This window comes from Erpetoichthys calabaricus, chromosome 5 (assembly GCF_900747795.2).
Source record: "Erpetoichthys calabaricus chromosome 5, fErpCal1.3, whole genome shotgun sequence".
Classification (NCBI taxonomy): Eukaryota; Metazoa; Chordata; class Cladistia; order Polypteriformes; family Polypteridae; genus Erpetoichthys; species Erpetoichthys calabaricus.
The window spans coordinates 36,366,202-36,382,970 of NC_041398.2; the positions used below are offsets into that span (position 1 = coordinate 36,366,202).

Below are 16,769 nucleotides of genomic sequence, written 5' to 3' on the forward strand. Positions count from 1 at the left end.
GTGTCCAGCCAACAATAAAACAACACACTTATTTGCTCTATTTAGTGCGGATAATGCCAGGTAGTTTGGAAATCCACTTGAGAATTCAGCTGACGACCTGCCAAACAATACAAATATGGCAGCAAGCCCACAAGGCCAATCTTCCACATCTTTATGAAGGACCTGCAGTCCGTTAGCAAAGCACTGGAGGAGCTAAAATGCCACCAAGCAAAATGCTACCAGTCTAATTTTTCCGAAATAAATTTGATCTTCAGGTGGTTTCTGCCACTAGCCAGCATTACCGCATTTAACACTTGTATAGTAATATCAATTTCAGTAGTCCTTTCACCAACACTGTAAGAAGAGGCTCCCCTTCCATCTGCCATGAAACAGACAGAAGGGCAAAACTACACTTCTCCTTAAAGCTTCCAAACTTGGCCATTTTCCAAGGCACAGATGTTTGAAAAAAATTACATACATTTTTTTCCTCCAGATTGTGAGCATTTCTTCACTCCTTTTAAAATTCACAGTATTAGAAAAATATGGTATCAATACCGAGGTAATTCAATTTGTCACCAGATATGTTTCTTCAGAGTACCAGTTTGGTGAAAGGCCATTCAGGAAGATTAAATAGATTTTGTAATCATGCAAGACATTATGTGCAATTGAATATTAATATAAATAACCTCTATTACTATAGAGGTCCCCACTTAAAGACCCTTTCAGGACTGCTTTCATAATCTTAATCTGACATTTTTAACAGTCATAGCAGACAGATTATGGGAGTAACCATGAATATGGCATCCAGCACCTCAACATAATCAGAGACTCACCAATTTATAAACATACTTGATCAGAAAAATCTCTGCTTCATCATGGCAGGCATCTTCTTATTTACTGAGCTCAGAATTGGCTCCACTTAGCAAAGTGCCATTGTTCCAACCAATGGTTTGCAATATTTTTTGCCATGACCTTTTTATTTTTATTTGTAGTAGCTTATTCATTTATTTGTTATTTTAGGAAGAATCAGGCATCTATACTTAAGTTTCCAGCCACGAGAATCTAAAAAAATCAAGTGAGTATCATGGAGGCACTGATTGGAAGAGATGCAGCATATCTGCCAGTCTTCCCCATTTGACTGATCAAACACTGGACGCAGTCCTTGAAAAGTTCTTTAGAAAATGGCTTGGCAAGAGCAAAGCTTAATATTAAGTAAATAGCACTTCAAAACTATTGGATTGTTAGGAAACACAAATGTTTCCTTCCATACTGAGCTGAAGCCAAGGCTATTTTAGAATACCTCTCCTCCTGGGAAGAGAATACTGGGAGGATTGGCACACAGGCTAAAGCAAGTACACCTTTAAAAATCTGTATACATAACTGATAATTCGACTCCTAACACTCTTTACAGAAGCAACAGCATAACTGTCAGTTAATCAAATTTAATGTTTTCACAACCGATGGTTACATTGCTCGTGTCATGCAGGCTACTGGTGTTTTTGGTCAGAGGAATCTAATAAAATGTCATACTCTTTTTATTAGTGTTCTAGCCATCTTAGTCATACACTGGACTAGGCATTTTCCTCTGTCTACATACACTATATCACACGTAAAACATTTGAAGACGGTGTTTACCAAAATGTTTAGTCTGTCGAACCCAAAAAAATTTCATGAACAACACTCGCTTAAACTGTTCACCAGCAAAACTGAGGGTTATTGACTTTGGTGCCTTACAACACAAATGAAAATGGACAAGGTGTGGTGTACTCCTCAGAATTTCTCCATATTGTTGTGTAAACAAAGCATACAATAATGTCATTCTATCACAGGTGAAAAAGTTCCATTTAGCTTCATTACATAGGAAAATAAACATGTTCTGTAAAGGTTGTTAAAACTGAAATCGTTTTGAAGCTTATTCATGAACCCACCCACATACCCACAAGTAAAATGAAAAGAAACAAAATGCCATGCGGAATATACCGCAATTAAGAAGGCAGAGGTGCAATTTATACTTGGGACAGAGTCTCCTATGCCTGCCCAAATGATCTCAAATTACAATCTTGGAGAAATCTGGAGTCACCTTTTCTGATTCATTTGTGATTGGCCTCCAAACAGCATTATAGCTTTGCATGAATTTGCACCCTAATGTGTATACAAGTCTTCTTCTTTGTAAATGTAAGAAATTTAGAGGAAGAAATGTGTTATATTCTTTAGAAAGCAAATATAAAATTCCACAGGCATGGCATGTGTGAAAACAAAGAAGAATTTCTCCTGAAACCTGAACCCATGGTGCAGCATGCTGTATAACCTCCTATACCTGAGCATGCTGAAAGTAACTGAAGAATAGTGCCTGTGAGAGCATTTAGGCAGCTCCGCTCCACCATTTAAGGATCAAAGAGGTCCACATAATTCTGCTGATCAACCTCTTGATTGTAGCGTTCAATTTCCAGGTTAGCTTGCATAACATACTCATCAATAAACTGCTCCATCACTGTACACACTCTGATGTAAGGGAATATGTGGGTAAAATGTGACAGCTAAGAAGTCTGAAACCAAAGCAAAAACAAACATCTACTACTCTGAAAAGAAACATATGTGTGTCATAATGCATGGATATTTCTGTAATGGTCAGTGAAATTCTGTCTTTTTTTAAACTGTATAATACATGAGCATGAGTTCTGTACATTTCAAAACCAACCGTGATACACAGAATCCAGTATAACATAGCTGGCTTCGATATCAGTACTTCCCTATAAAATGTAACAACACAACTCACGTCTTAGAATATGGAATACATGTTTGCCGTGTTGTCAGGTCAACTATCATGTAATCTGAGTCTGTGCACCCACTGTAATTAATATGTCAGGTCAGGCCAACCCAGACTCAGACCTGCTGATGCTAATAAAGACTCTGGTTCATCATGAAACTGAAAAGGGACTGCAGCCATTAAAAATAAAAGGATGCGAGTGTTGATTTTTAATTTCCTTGATCAGAGCAGTCGATCTGTTAAAATGATAGGAACAATTGGTAAATACCAGCATTATCAAAGAAATCAGAGCCACCAAGGAGAGACTGACTAACCAGGATTCCTAGAATTATATGCACATTTTGCCATGCCAACCAATGCAAATTAATAAATAACAAAGGATGCCAGGCATCCTTTGTAAACAGCAGGGTGTATGTCCTGGCTAAATTGCCCACCTCAGCCTAGTCATTCTGACCTCCTGATTATCACTTCTCTATTTGGCTAACTATATCTCACCCCTTCAACAGTTAATGAGTGGTGAGCGTACTGGCGCAAAAAAAAAGTAATTGCATCATTCAGGTGTATGCTACACATTAATAGAGGTTGAAGCGAGTCCCTATTCGATATGTAAAGCGGTTTGAGTAGTGAGAAAAGTACTATATAAATGTAAAGAATTATTAAAATGTATAGACATTTGGTCGTTTTGTCATTGTGGCTGATATTATTCTGTGAAAATGAAAACCCTTTTGAAAGTCATATCTGTAAAGCCGGAGAACCCACTACATGACTTTTGTAATTTTTAGTCATGGCCTTCATTTAGATAACCTTAGTAAGTTGCAGCTTGTACCATGGCTGTTGGTTGTGTAGTGCGACATCCCCAGCAGCTCAGTCATTGCAGATGAACATGTATGCTAGGGGATGTGTCCCTGTTTCCATGCCACAATTAATTTAAAAAGTGAAACGTGCAGAGTAGTACATACGTGTAGCAAGTGTAGATTTTTTTTTTAATAATCAAAGAAATTGCTTGTTGTGACAGACATATGTTGTGGTTGCCATCTTTGAGACTGCAAGTTGTGTTCTGTTTCACCATAGCTTGTGTCAAGGGTTTGCTGTACTGGATGATCTACTTATTGACTTCCTTTCTGATGTGTCATTAGCAACTAAAATATAAACTACTACCGCAGGTATTCACATTTTCCCTCCAGTTAGGTAAAAAACACCCAGCTACAGTGTTCCAATTTCAGACCATAAGCCCACGAGAATGCAGCTATTGTGATTTGCTTCTGACACTGGATTCTGAAGGTGAGATCACTTCTTTTCAATCAAAGATATTAGAACTTTCTGGATATACACAGTAAAATAAAATGTTGTCACTACATAGTGCTGCTTCCAAAGATGATGTCTATTACACTATTTCATGCTGTACACATGCATAGTTCTTTCACATGGTTCTCTCCTAAAGTTTCTGTGATGAGTGCCTTGTGGCAGAGAAAGAATGAAGGTTATTCTCTAGTCGGATCAACTATCTGTACTTTTAATGCTCCAGTCACATAATTATTGGTATTTACTTTGAATACAAAACAGCAAAATTTCAAAATATCCCAAAGCTTTTCTACTAGAAAAATCATTCTTCATTTAGACTGTGATGCTAATATCGGAGCAATGCAGCAGACACAAATACCACTCAAAAGGATACATGGATGGTAGTCCATTTTCTCCCCGAAGAAATTAACAAATTGCGTTCCATTATAGTAGTAGCCATTTGGAAGGGGGTCCAGGTGACGTTTAACCTACACATTAAGAAAAATGAGAATTGAAAGGTAAAAAGACTATTTCAGAATGATGAATACACATTTGGAAAATGCTTGCAAAAATGAACATAATCAGTACATCTACCTCATTTGAAACAGTCATGTAATGCTTATGTATTGGTAGTTTACTAAATAATGAATAGGATCCATTCTAAGCATCCAAAATAATCAGGGTTTACTAATAATTCTGCTTAAAGTAATAAATGTTTCTTTGAATTCTACACAGAGTTTTCTTCTGAAAAGTCAAACCCTTCCTGAACTAATATTAATCCTTTTTAGAAAGTCTCTCTTTTCAGCCTAACATATTTATTTAGAAAGTCTAACCACTTTAATCTATTACCAAATAAAGATGTCCTAGAAAAGGGATTAATACTGTATGTGAACATATTGTTAGTGTGAACAAAGCTGGACTAAGGCAGCCAACTGCCCAGTTCATAGGCTCAAACCTAATAATTGTTAGACACCTACAGAAGTGAGCAATGATGGGGGAGGATGTATTAAATGAAAACTGTAATATCTTTTGTAAAGTATATGTTTTTGATCAATAAATGAATACTTTGTTAGATACGTTTCATTGATTAAGAAGTTTTAAGTACCCAATAATAATGTGAATTATGTAAAAACAGAGTTGTTTGAAGTGTTTGTGGTCTCCGAATACAATATCCAACAACTAAACTGACCAATATTCAGGAATGGATTATAAGTAGAAAATAAGTCATTATCTAGATTGATAGATAGATCAGATGTTATGTTCAAAAAATGCTCACGCAAATAAACATATATACATGAGGTAGGAACTATGGTGAAAAGATGAGGCACCTCTCTATATTGAACTAAAAAGAAAAAATTTGATGGTGCCCTCACATACCTTTCCATCATAATACCAACTGACAGAAATATGTATAAAGACTTTATACGATAAACAATGTGATAAGCATTTATTTCAAATAGTGAATAATGGGTCCAAAGCTGAAAAATGAGGACAAATTTATGATTATGGCACCCAAAAGTCACATTAAAAAAAGAAGGATCACAGGTTGTTGTGTCAATTTCTTCTTACAGATGTAACGTAAAAACTAAATCATAGACATGACTTACAAGAACACAGTTTCTACTCTCCATCTTACATTTCACTTATGATATCACAAATGTTACAAGTGTAAGAACATAAGAACCACATCAGATTTACTTGGGACTGGACCAGTGATATTTTCATAACGAAAACGAGAACTAGAACTAAAAATATTGTTTTTCGTTTTACAAGAACGAGAACTGAAATTAAGGTGAACAGAGAAACTACAACTAAATAAAAACAAAAATTAGTGATATGTGAACAAACTAAAACGAGAACAGAAATTGAGTCAAAATGAAAAGAACAGCAATGGCATTTTTGTTTAATCCAGTTCAGTCGTGCAGAGGGGTTGTTTGTAGGTCGATCTTGAACCTTGGGTTTACTATAGTGACATGGCGCAACTTCCGTGAAGAACCACTGTTTGTTGAGCACATTTGGCTCATTGGGTTGAAGCAGTAAGCACTTGTGGTTGATGATGGCGAGTTTTGTACAGATGTCTGCGGGTAGAACGCGAGAAAGTAACTTGTGGAAATACTTTAACTGCAGCGCAGATGATAATAAAAGCAAATGTAGCATGCAAGAAGAAAATAAGAGTCTCGGAGTTTAAGTGCAGGACCAGCTGGATCAGTACTTAGTGGAAGTTCAGCACATCTCTGGCACCATGACTGTACTTCCGTACAAGAACATGTGGTCAGGGGAGGCAGGCAGAGCCTCACCTGTCATCATTAAAAGTAAAAAAAGCTAATAATGAAAGTCAAGTTCACGGTCCATTTATTTTTATTTTCTGTTCCGACTGACTGCTAAATGGAAGATTAAGACTTTGAAAACTAAAGGAAAATAAGGAGGACTTTTACAAGAAAGTGACAGAGATGTTCGTGAAGGATAGGCACATGGACTTCATTTACAAATAAACGTGAGATCATAAACAGTTTTCAATTTTATAAAAAATGGGATCAGAAAAAATATCCATAATATATATAAAATATATTTAAAAACTAAATATTGACCTTAAATAAAATATCCTTTTGTTTGTCTTGTTATCCTTTTGTTGAATAGTCTGTATTAAAATTAATTAAAGCATCAGAATTAAAAGCTTTTAAAAACAACTAAATATTTCAATTAAGGTCAAAATTGAAATCCGTTTTTTTATTACAACACTCGATACTTTCATTTGTATTGAAGGAGTATAAATTGTGGAATTGCAACGGCAAATTTAGAACACATGAAGGGTGCAGAGTAAATGCGCTCTCTCGCTGCTATAAATGTAACGTTCTTTCTTAGCCAAATATGTACCTTACCTATGTGTGTGTATAGATTGCTGATGAGATATGAAACATTACCAGTAGTCAATGTGCATGCTGCTAATTGAACAGTTATTCTTTTGGGTTTATATATTTGTAACTATGACTCTGAAGGAGTCAGTGCCTCGCCAGCCATGAACCTCACTGCACGTCACTGTTTCAGTACTGGCAACAGAAATCATCAACAAAGTCCGCTGGCGCAAGTAGCTGAGGACCTTGTCTGTACATCTGCATTAAAGGCGCTCGTCAAGCAAATATTTTCACTGTGTGGCTATCTGTGCAATGGACATTATTGCAACACAAACAAATTTCTCGAAATGCATGCTTGTTTAAAGCTTAACAGCCATGTGCTTGTACAGACTGACTTCTTCTACATTTGATCTTGCTCCTGGTTGTCTCCACACTTAGAATTAAGGCCAAAAAGTTCTACCTTGGTCTCATCAGACCAGAGAATCTTATTTCTCACCATCTCAGAGTCCTTCAGGTGTCTTTTAGCAAACTCTATGCGGGCTGTCAAGTGTCTTGCACTGAGGTATGTGTGGAGACAACCAGGCACTGCTCATCACTTGTCCAATACAGTCCCCACAGTTAAGCATGGCGGTGGCAGCATCATGCTGTGGGGGTGTTTTTCAGCTGCAGGGACAGGACGACTGGTTGCAATCGAGGGAAAGATGAATGCGGCCAAGTACAGGGATATCCTGGACAAAAACCTTCTCCAGAGTGCTAAGGACCTTAGACTGGGCCGAAGGTTTACCTTCCAACAAGACAATGACCCTAAGCACACAGCTAAAATAACGAAGGAGTGGCTTCACAACAACTCTGTGACTGTTCTTGAATGGCCCAGCCAGAGCCCTGACTTAAACCCAATCGAGCATCTCTGGAGAGACCTAAAAATGGCTGTCCACCAACGTTTACCATCCAACCTGACAGAACTGGAGAGGATCTGCAAGGAGGAATGGCAGAGGATCCCCAAATCCAGGTGTGAAAAACTTGTTGCATCTTTCCCAAGAAGACTCATGGCTGTATTAGCTTAAAAGGGTGCTTCTACTAAATACTGAGCAAAGGGTCTGAATACTTAGGACCATGTGATACTTCAGTTTTTCTTTTTTAATAAATCTGTAACAATTTCAAAAATTCTTTTTTTTGTCTGTCAATATGGGGTGCTGTGTGTACATTAATGAGGGAAAAAATTAATTTAAATGATTTTAGCAAATGGCTGCAATATGACAAAGAGTGAAAAATTGAAGGGGGTCTGAATACTTTCCGTACCCACTGTATATAAAACCTTTCAGAGAAATCTGCACAAATTCAGTTCCATGTTTAGATATTAGAACCATGGACTCTTTCACATGAGGCTGGATGTATAATGACAACAATAACTACATTGTGGAACAGCAGGGAATAAATACAGAAACTCAACAGCACTCGTGGAAATTCAAATGAGTCAATTTCAAGCGTTAAAATATTTACAAAAGGAGGAAACTTACATGAATCATCTTGATTTCCTGCAATGTTAATGTTTCATGTCTCTTAAGAGCCTTCTTCAAGGGTTTCTGTTTTTAGAAGAAAAACAAATTAAACTCTTTGCTGAAGTTATTCTTTTTCACAACGTCTCTCTGTTAATGTTAATTCATGAATGAAGATGGTAATGAGTTTTCATATACACAAATAGTTTCATTCTATTTTGTAGTCAATATTTATTTCTTTTACAGTGTCTAAATGCAAATAAAGTTTTATTTGCATTGTTTTTACTCATACATCATCTATCTTTAGAAGTTATGCTAAATTTCGTGTCGTATTTATTTATGCAACAGAATTTACTAACATACATTATAAAAATTTTTTGAAAAGATTTCACTGAGTGGCTGAAGCAGTATGTGCCATTTTAGACAGCTGTCCATCAGGCTTGAAAGCAGTTTAAGCTATAGAGGTGTACTGTAAAGCAGAAAGGAGTGAAGTCAATCCCTAAAAATTGTTAGATAAACTAGTATGAGAAAATATCTATATACAGTATGTAAAGGCATCTTGGAATTACTTCATTACAATTAGATAATGTTAAATAAATAAATTTTACGCCATCTTTAACTTCAGTTTTATTATGCCAAAACATATCACTCTTTTGTTATAAACATTTAAGCATGGAGTTCATTATCCCTTCTTCCTGAAATGCTCTTATTTTAACTGAAATAATCATTTGAATTATTGTTCCTTACACAAGTTTGAGGATTTTAACTCATTTTTACTATGTACTTGTCAGGAAAGTACTGGATGAATAGTGTACGGTTTATTCTGTTTATTTATTAACTTAACATTGTTACTTCTATTTTGTCATTTAGTTCTACATTGTCAGAACTTCATATTGTCAAATTACAGTAGCAAATCAGCCTAACCTTCATGTCTTTGGGATGTGGAAGGAAACTGGAGTCTCAGAAAAAAACACTCAACCACAGAAAGAAAGCGCAATTCTACATAGGCTAAATACTGACTGTGAATTCAAACCTAGTCTCTTTGTGACATCATTGCTAAAATCTGCACTAAAAGGTTACAGCCTTTTTATTGAAATACTTTTATGCATCAAGTTATGTTATTTCTCTTGTGACTCCATTTTTTGTTTTTGTAATATAATTATTCTTTGCATGTATCAGGATGCTGTTTAAATTTTAAATTCTATTATTTATAGTACATTTATCTTTGGAAACTACATGCACCCTGTTCAAGACTTCCATAATACAAGCAGAGCTGAAAGAAGCCATGGACAAAATGTTGTTGGTCCCTGTCAGTGCTCAACATAATTTGAACACTAAAAAGATTTATAAAGATTAAATGAAAAGCAAATTGATGACCAGTTATGTGTTATGTATTTCTGACATAACCCAACAGAAATCAGAAAATGCTTGATTGAGCAGTTAAGTTCTTAAGCATTACCTGCTTAGCACCCTGACGGAGCCAGTCCTTCAAGGTGTCTTCATTTAGGCAACATCCATCAAATATAACAAAGCATTCTGGTGATTCTTTTCGCCCCTCGAGCTTCCCAGATGGAGGTGAAGGGCCTTCTTGGACACAAACCAAACTTAAGTTATTGGTTAGGGTGTTGTGGTTAACTTCCATGAGCTTGTCGCAATCTGCCAAAACAACAACAACAGTATTTATTAATTTTAACAAAAATGTATAAATTAAACAGCTGTCAGAGAAATGTGGATCTCTACAGTAATAGATAAGGTATTAAACGTAACTACATTCCAGAACTTACTTTAAACTCATAAAACGACTGTTTAACTGACTTCTAGATGTAGACTGCACTGCTCATTGTGTCCGTCTGTAAGCCAGAAAAAACTTGGCTTTCAGGTTAATGATTTTGTTGAAATTTGTTACTTATTCTTCAAAGAAATTTGTTGTGAATGGTTCATTTTCATTGAGATATTGTAAACTGAATACATTGTACACATTTTAAGAAATTTCAAAAACTCCCTTTGAGTATCACATGCAAATGTTTAAACTTGTCTATCATAAAACTGAGAAACATTAAGTGAGACTTAACTACTAATTAGTCTACTGTTTCAAATGTATCTTGAGAGAGGAAACAAACGTCTATATTTATCTGTTTCACTTGTCTGAAACCCACAATTAACTGCTTTAGGTTTGTTCTGTGACTAGTTATACATATGGCAAATATTCATGTACTCAGTATTTATGCCACACAAAACACAATCTTACTACTATATTATTGGCAGATTGTAATGATTCAGCATTTCTCGTGACACTGTAATTCATCAGCAATGTGGCAAAATTACCTGCTAGCCATCATGGTATGCTGTGGCCAACAATTTTAGTTTAAGACCTTAACAGAGATCTTAACTTCTTTCTAAAAAGTTAAATTTAAAAAAAAATATGAACTATAATCAGTAACAGTTGTAGAACTAGGACTTATTTTCTTGTTTTGGCTGTCCTTGTAAAACAGTACTCTCTATTCACTCAGGAACTCAGAAGAACATAATAATAGCCACTGTAGAGGAAAACAAGACAGTGATGCATTTCTTATCATACTTTAAACCTCATCTGCTTCATGTATTTTGTGCCATGCTATGCACTCCATATTTATTCTGTTGTAAAATTATTTTATTAATTTTTAGTTTCTCCACAGATAAAGATTGTTACCTGAAAAGCGAACTCTCCCTCTTATGTTGTATACATTTCCAAAGAAAGGGCTTGTTTTGAGAGATGACTTTATTGCTGTACAGAGTGGAAAAATGGGAAAAATATCCACTTAAAATAACCTTTTAATATGCTGATTAAAAATTGGAAAAGATATTTTGCAGAGAAACTGAAAATTTGAGATGAAAAACACATTTCCAGCTTGGAAAGAAAATTTTAAATTTGTATATCTATAGATCTAACTATATCCATCTACTAATTTTATTACATGCATACATATTAATTGTAATTTATATTACACACAAACATGCATGTAAACGCTATCTGCACCTTCAGCAGGTTTTTGTGTTGAGATTTTTACTTTCCCTGATCAGTCACAACTAAAAGCTTTCTTTGCTTTACCAGGGTTATGTGCAACACCAAGCACACATAATTACAGACCTCACTTAAAGCAGCTAATCTTTGCACGAAAGTGCAAGCACCTGATCAGCTTTAGCCTACTACAACATCTGGCATCTACACACTACAATTTGCCTAACCACAACTCTCTAACTTATAAACCAAAACTGTCAAATATTTTACTAACAGTAAGAGACAGCATGAAAACCAATATACTTAAAACCAGATTGAATATTTCTTTATTAAGATGGGTTTAGCAACCACTGTCTAATGCTAACTGAAAACTAAACTTCTAATTCATACATTTTCTTACAACAAGGAATAAAAAAAAAAAAAAAAAAAACAGGTTGGTGACAATTAGTTACATCCTCAGCTGGAGTAGTAGCATAGAAAACTCTGCAATCTGGACAGCCCATTTCCCTTCTAAGCAAAATTTGCATGCACAACGACATTTCTAGCTCCAGCTACGATTCAACCAAGTCTGCCAAAAAAAAAAAGTGTCAGGATTACCTTTGCACCTCGCCATAAAGCTAGGTTTCTCTAGGGGCCGGTTGAAGCGTATACAAACTTGGCTAATCAAAGGAAAAACTCTACCACTCTTAAAATTGCCATTGCACCTACAAAGACAGACAGACGAACAATACATTATTCAAAGAGACATAAATCCTTGCTGTATGTTTGAAAGACATTGGAATAATAGATACTTTAATTTTTATTTTGTTTAACAGAAAACAATAACATTGAAAATTCAATCAAATTAGTTCAAAGACTAATATTATCAATACAACTTTTAAATACAAAGACATTCAAAAGAACTGACACTTATTCAGTGGCATTCTTAAATAAAAGCTTACCATCCAGGATACAACAAATAACGGCATTTGAGTAGCTCTGGATCTGAAAAACTGCTTTCAGACAAGATCAAGTCAACATCTTCATTTCTGTAAGAGGAAGATAGGTAGAAAACTCATTGCTCAAGTTCCTCTCAAGTCTATTTTCAGCATTAAACACCTGCAACCAAATATGTCTGCCTATTTTCAAGAATAGTCCTTGAGACAAAATATTTGAGGCAAGAAAGATCTTACATTTGTCCTACTCTATTCATCTTTTTTGTCCCATTTTAAAGAGAAACTGTGATGTTAAATTTGGAATTTAAGCCTACCTCTGCAGTCTACTAAAGACTACAAATTTACAGTACAGTACCATATTAACTGACTAACAGAAGTGTGACAATAGAGGAAATTCAAAATGCCGTATCACAGTATTACTAGCAACACTTAAAAAGTACAAAAATAAACAGTTGCAATCAGAAATATTCAACCTGCCAAAGATTGTAAGGATTTACCAATGCAAGTTTTTTCAAAGAGCTAGATTTTGCTTTGGATGACTGCTTTATCAGTTGAGTTATACGTAAAATCAACAAAGAAAATGTATGATGTGGTATTTGTAAAAAGATATTTTATTAACATAGCCATATCTCAATTATTCAACCCCTATCTAATATTGCTGTTTTAAAAACCTTCTGCTAGTTTGAATGGCCTAAAGTGGACCTAAAATATAATTAAGCCTTTGGGAATTCAATAATAATCCTCAATTAGCTTCAACTGTGATGCATAAATAAACTTCACCCATGAAGGTGTTGAAGGTGAGTTGGAATCATGGGTAAGACTAAGGAAGTTTCACAAAAGCTGTGAGAAGAAATTATTTCATTGCACCTGAAGGGCATCGGTTATAAGAAGATCTCCCAAAAAATTAACATTCCAAGAGGCATCATTGGGAGCATTATAAGGAAGTTTAAAATTTATGGCACATCTGCAAACCTGACTGGCCAAGGGAGAAAACCCAAAATTTCACTAAGAACCCTTAACAACTTAGTCAGGACAACCGAGAAAAAACCCTGTGTTACTGCAAAACGCCTAGAGGACTGACCTGACAAAGGCCGGGACAAGTGTTTCTGTGTCAACTATAAGACAATCACTGAATACACAAGGATGTCATAGCCACACTCCAAGATGCACTCAACTCTTGACTACAAAGAACATCAAAAGTCGATTAGAATATGCATGAAGAAATTTGGATAGGCCAGCAGAGCTTTGGGAAATAGTTCTATAAACTGATGAAACTGAATTAGAACTGTTTGGATACATGGACCAGCAATATGTCTGGCATGAGAAAGGCCAGGCTTATGACCAAAAAAAATACCATCCCCACAGTCAAGCATAGAGGTGGGTCATTGATGATGCAAGGATATTGTTCTGCTACAAGAACTGGCAATATGGATTCCCAGAAATACCTGTCCCTTTTAAAAAGGAACGAGATGCCTTCTGTTCAGAAACTGAATCTTGGTGATCACTGGACTTTCTAGCAAGACAATGATCCCAAGCACACCTCCAAGAAAACCAAAGATTGGTTGAGAAATAGTTCCTCGAATGTCCGGGAGTGGCCTTCTCTGTCCCCAGATTTAAATCCTACTGAAAATCTTTGGTGGGACTTAAAGGCAGTTGCAACATGGAAGCCATCAAACATCAATGTGTTGGAGGTTTTTGCATGTGATGAATGGGTAAAGCTCACAACAGAGAGGTGTAAGAAACTTAAGTTTATAAGTTATAAAGGCTAAAGGATGCTGCACAAAGTACAGAAGCTGGGGGCTGAATTATAGTATACATGCACATTTATGAAGAGAGCTGCATTTTTTATTTGAACTCAAACATAAGTCAACTTATGTTCTCAAAATAACTTTATAAAAATGTGTCAAATATTTTTTGTTGTTTAATGAGGTTTTCTGTCACATCTTCATTAACCCTGATTCATATCACTATAATGTCTTTTGAAGTGTGGGGGTTAAATATTTCTGATTGCAACTGTAAATAGTGTACACTGTTTATATGAAGGCAAAGCAAAAGTTATAATTTCTATTTAATAAGTATAATCACATCAGGGGAAAAAAATGACAAAAATTCTGTAATCTCTTACCACTATTTCTATGTACATTTTCCAACTCTATATCCAATAAGCATTCAGGTTTATATGGTTTAATCATTTTTAGGTGATATGTAACTGTTTAAATCGGGGGTGTGTGGCTTAAATCAACACCTTATATTAAGGTTTGCCTATTAGGCAGATTCATTACCTCAAGTAAAATGGGCCCAAAAAAAAACCAAAAAAAACCACTTAACTGACACAGAAAAGTGAAATTTTTTTAAATGTCATTCAGCCAGATGCAACACTCTGGAAACTGCTAAACTATTTAAGTGTGAACACTAGACAATCAAACTTTTTGTTAAGTTTAAAAAAAAAAAAAAAAAAACCATGTAGAAATAAAGTCACAAATGAATGGGAATAGGCTTGGGAATTGAACATGTAGCTACCAGAAACCCATAAGCCTCCTGTGTCACAATAGTCCAGAACTGCAACCTACCTGGATTGTCCAGAAGTACAAGGTATCAAGTACTCAGTGACATGGCTAAGGGAAAGATGACTGAAATACACTAACCACTTAAAAAAAGATTCAAGCATCAAGATTGAGCCAAGAAATGCATAAAAACTACTTTTTCATTGGTTTTATAGACAGATGAAACTTGACTGATTCTTCATAGAATAGATGGGTGGGGTTATGGCTGGATCACTAATGAACACTGGGCACCAATTCAAGTGAAGTACCAGCATATTCAGGGAGCAGTACTGGTAAGAGCTGCTACATTTAAGGATGAGCTAACTGGGCCCTTTTGTATTGAAGATGGACTGAAAATCAACTTCCAAACCTACTGCCACTCAAATAGCGGGTACAGAAAGAAACAGCAGCTATCAAGAAGGTCATGATCTTTATGCAGGACAATGCTCCATCACATGCATCCAAGTACTTCACTGCTTGGCTAACCAGCAAAGGCCTCAAAGATAACCAAATAATGACCTGCACCCCTTCCTCACCTGTATTAAATCCCATTAAGAACTTGTGAACCCCTCTCAAATATGAAATTTTTTAGTGAGAGAAGACAATACACCCCTTTGAACAGCATTTAGAAGGTTGAGGTTGCTGTTTCAACAAAAATTAATCGTGAACAGATGAAGAGACTGATAGAATCTACTGATGGGTAGCTCATGGCAGTTACAGAAAAAAGGGTGGCTATACTGATCACCCACTATGCTTGAATGGCCAAACATGTTATTTGTTAATTATTATGTGTCATTTTATGTAACTTGTTTGTTATATTTGCCGTAAAACTTGAGTGGTGAAAAATTATTTGTAATTTACTTACCTAATAAATGTGAACACTAGTTGCCTAATTATTGCACAGATTTCTATGGCCCCAAGAAAGACAAAACAATTTTTCCTTTATTAAACATTCATGCCTGATGTAAAATAAAACTTTGGATTGACTAAGAGAACTGCATTTGTTCAACAATAAATTATTCCTGACAAATACCAATTTCCTAATATTTATTTGTATACAGCATGTACAATTATTAGTGAACTACTTAGTGATGTAAATTGGACAGGATCTTACATTTCACCCAAAATGAGGCAAAAACAGCTACTTTATTATTTAGATCACCACATAAGGCTCCATCTCTGTCATTGTAAACTACACATTGTTTATAATCAAAAATTTAGTTTTGCTCTGCTTACTTTTTGGTTCACATTCAAAAATCAATCACAAACTCACGGATACCACCACTTAACATCAGATTAAAGACAGAAAAATAACTGTCTTTCAAATTAGAAAGGATCTAACTGCTCTTAGTAATCTGAAATGGTTTCCTTAATATTTAATAAACCATGTAATCAATAGATCCTTATTTATAACTATACCCATGTGACATTTACATAGTAAAAGGATTTCAAGAATTATTCACATTACAAAAATCTAAAACTTAAAAATGTAAATCAGCTATCAGACAACTACAACTCGTATATGAGCTATGCCTTAGAATAAGCTGCTACTTCAAAAGGCTGAAAGTAAAACAACACACATCGTCTTAAATAAGAAAGCTGCTGGAAGTTTCCTGGTTGACACTGATTGAAAGTGTTAAACTTTAAAGGCACTCTATTAATTCACTCTAATTACTGTTCCAGACTTACACAAAACAATTAAAATAACCCCCAGATTTTATTTAATACAATAGGCAATTCAACATTGCTTTAGCAGCATTGGTTTTTAATGAATTTCTTTAACAGTAAACTAGACAACACAAGATTAAAGTCTTAACAGTCAGCTCACAGACTGAGCAGCACTGCATCACACCATATTACCTCTTACACTTACCACCTTGGTAGATTTTCTATTTGACTTCCAAAATGAAACCTACTT

The 16,769-nt window shown here is 35.3% G+C and overlaps 1 protein-coding gene across 2 annotated transcripts in view; it reads right to left on the reverse strand.

Moving 5' to 3' along the window:
* Positions 1–242: 242 nt before the first annotated feature.
* The window catches only part of dnaaf9 (dynein axonemal assembly factor 9), a 172,934-nt gene continuing 156,407 nt past the window's right edge, over positions 243–16,769 (reverse strand). Inside the window, exons 31-37 of one of the 2 annotated variants that reach the window (XM_028801454.2) lie at positions 12,315–12,401; positions 11,971–12,077; positions 11,065–11,139; positions 9,835–10,031; positions 8,397–8,462; positions 4,422–4,515; positions 243–2,470 (exon numbers count right to left, since the gene is read on the reverse strand). In XM_028801454.2, the coding sequence (XP_028657287.1) occupies positions 2,364–2,470; positions 4,422–4,515; positions 8,397–8,462; positions 9,835–10,031; positions 11,065–11,139; positions 11,971–12,077; positions 12,315–12,401 (733 nt within the window). In that variant the 3' untranslated portion in view covers positions 243–2,363. Of the gene's footprint in view, positions 2,471–4,421; positions 4,516–8,396; positions 8,463–9,834; positions 10,032–11,064; positions 11,140–11,970; positions 12,078–12,314; positions 12,402–16,769 lie in introns of those variants that run through there. The other variant, XM_051928226.1, reaches the window with a different exon arrangement.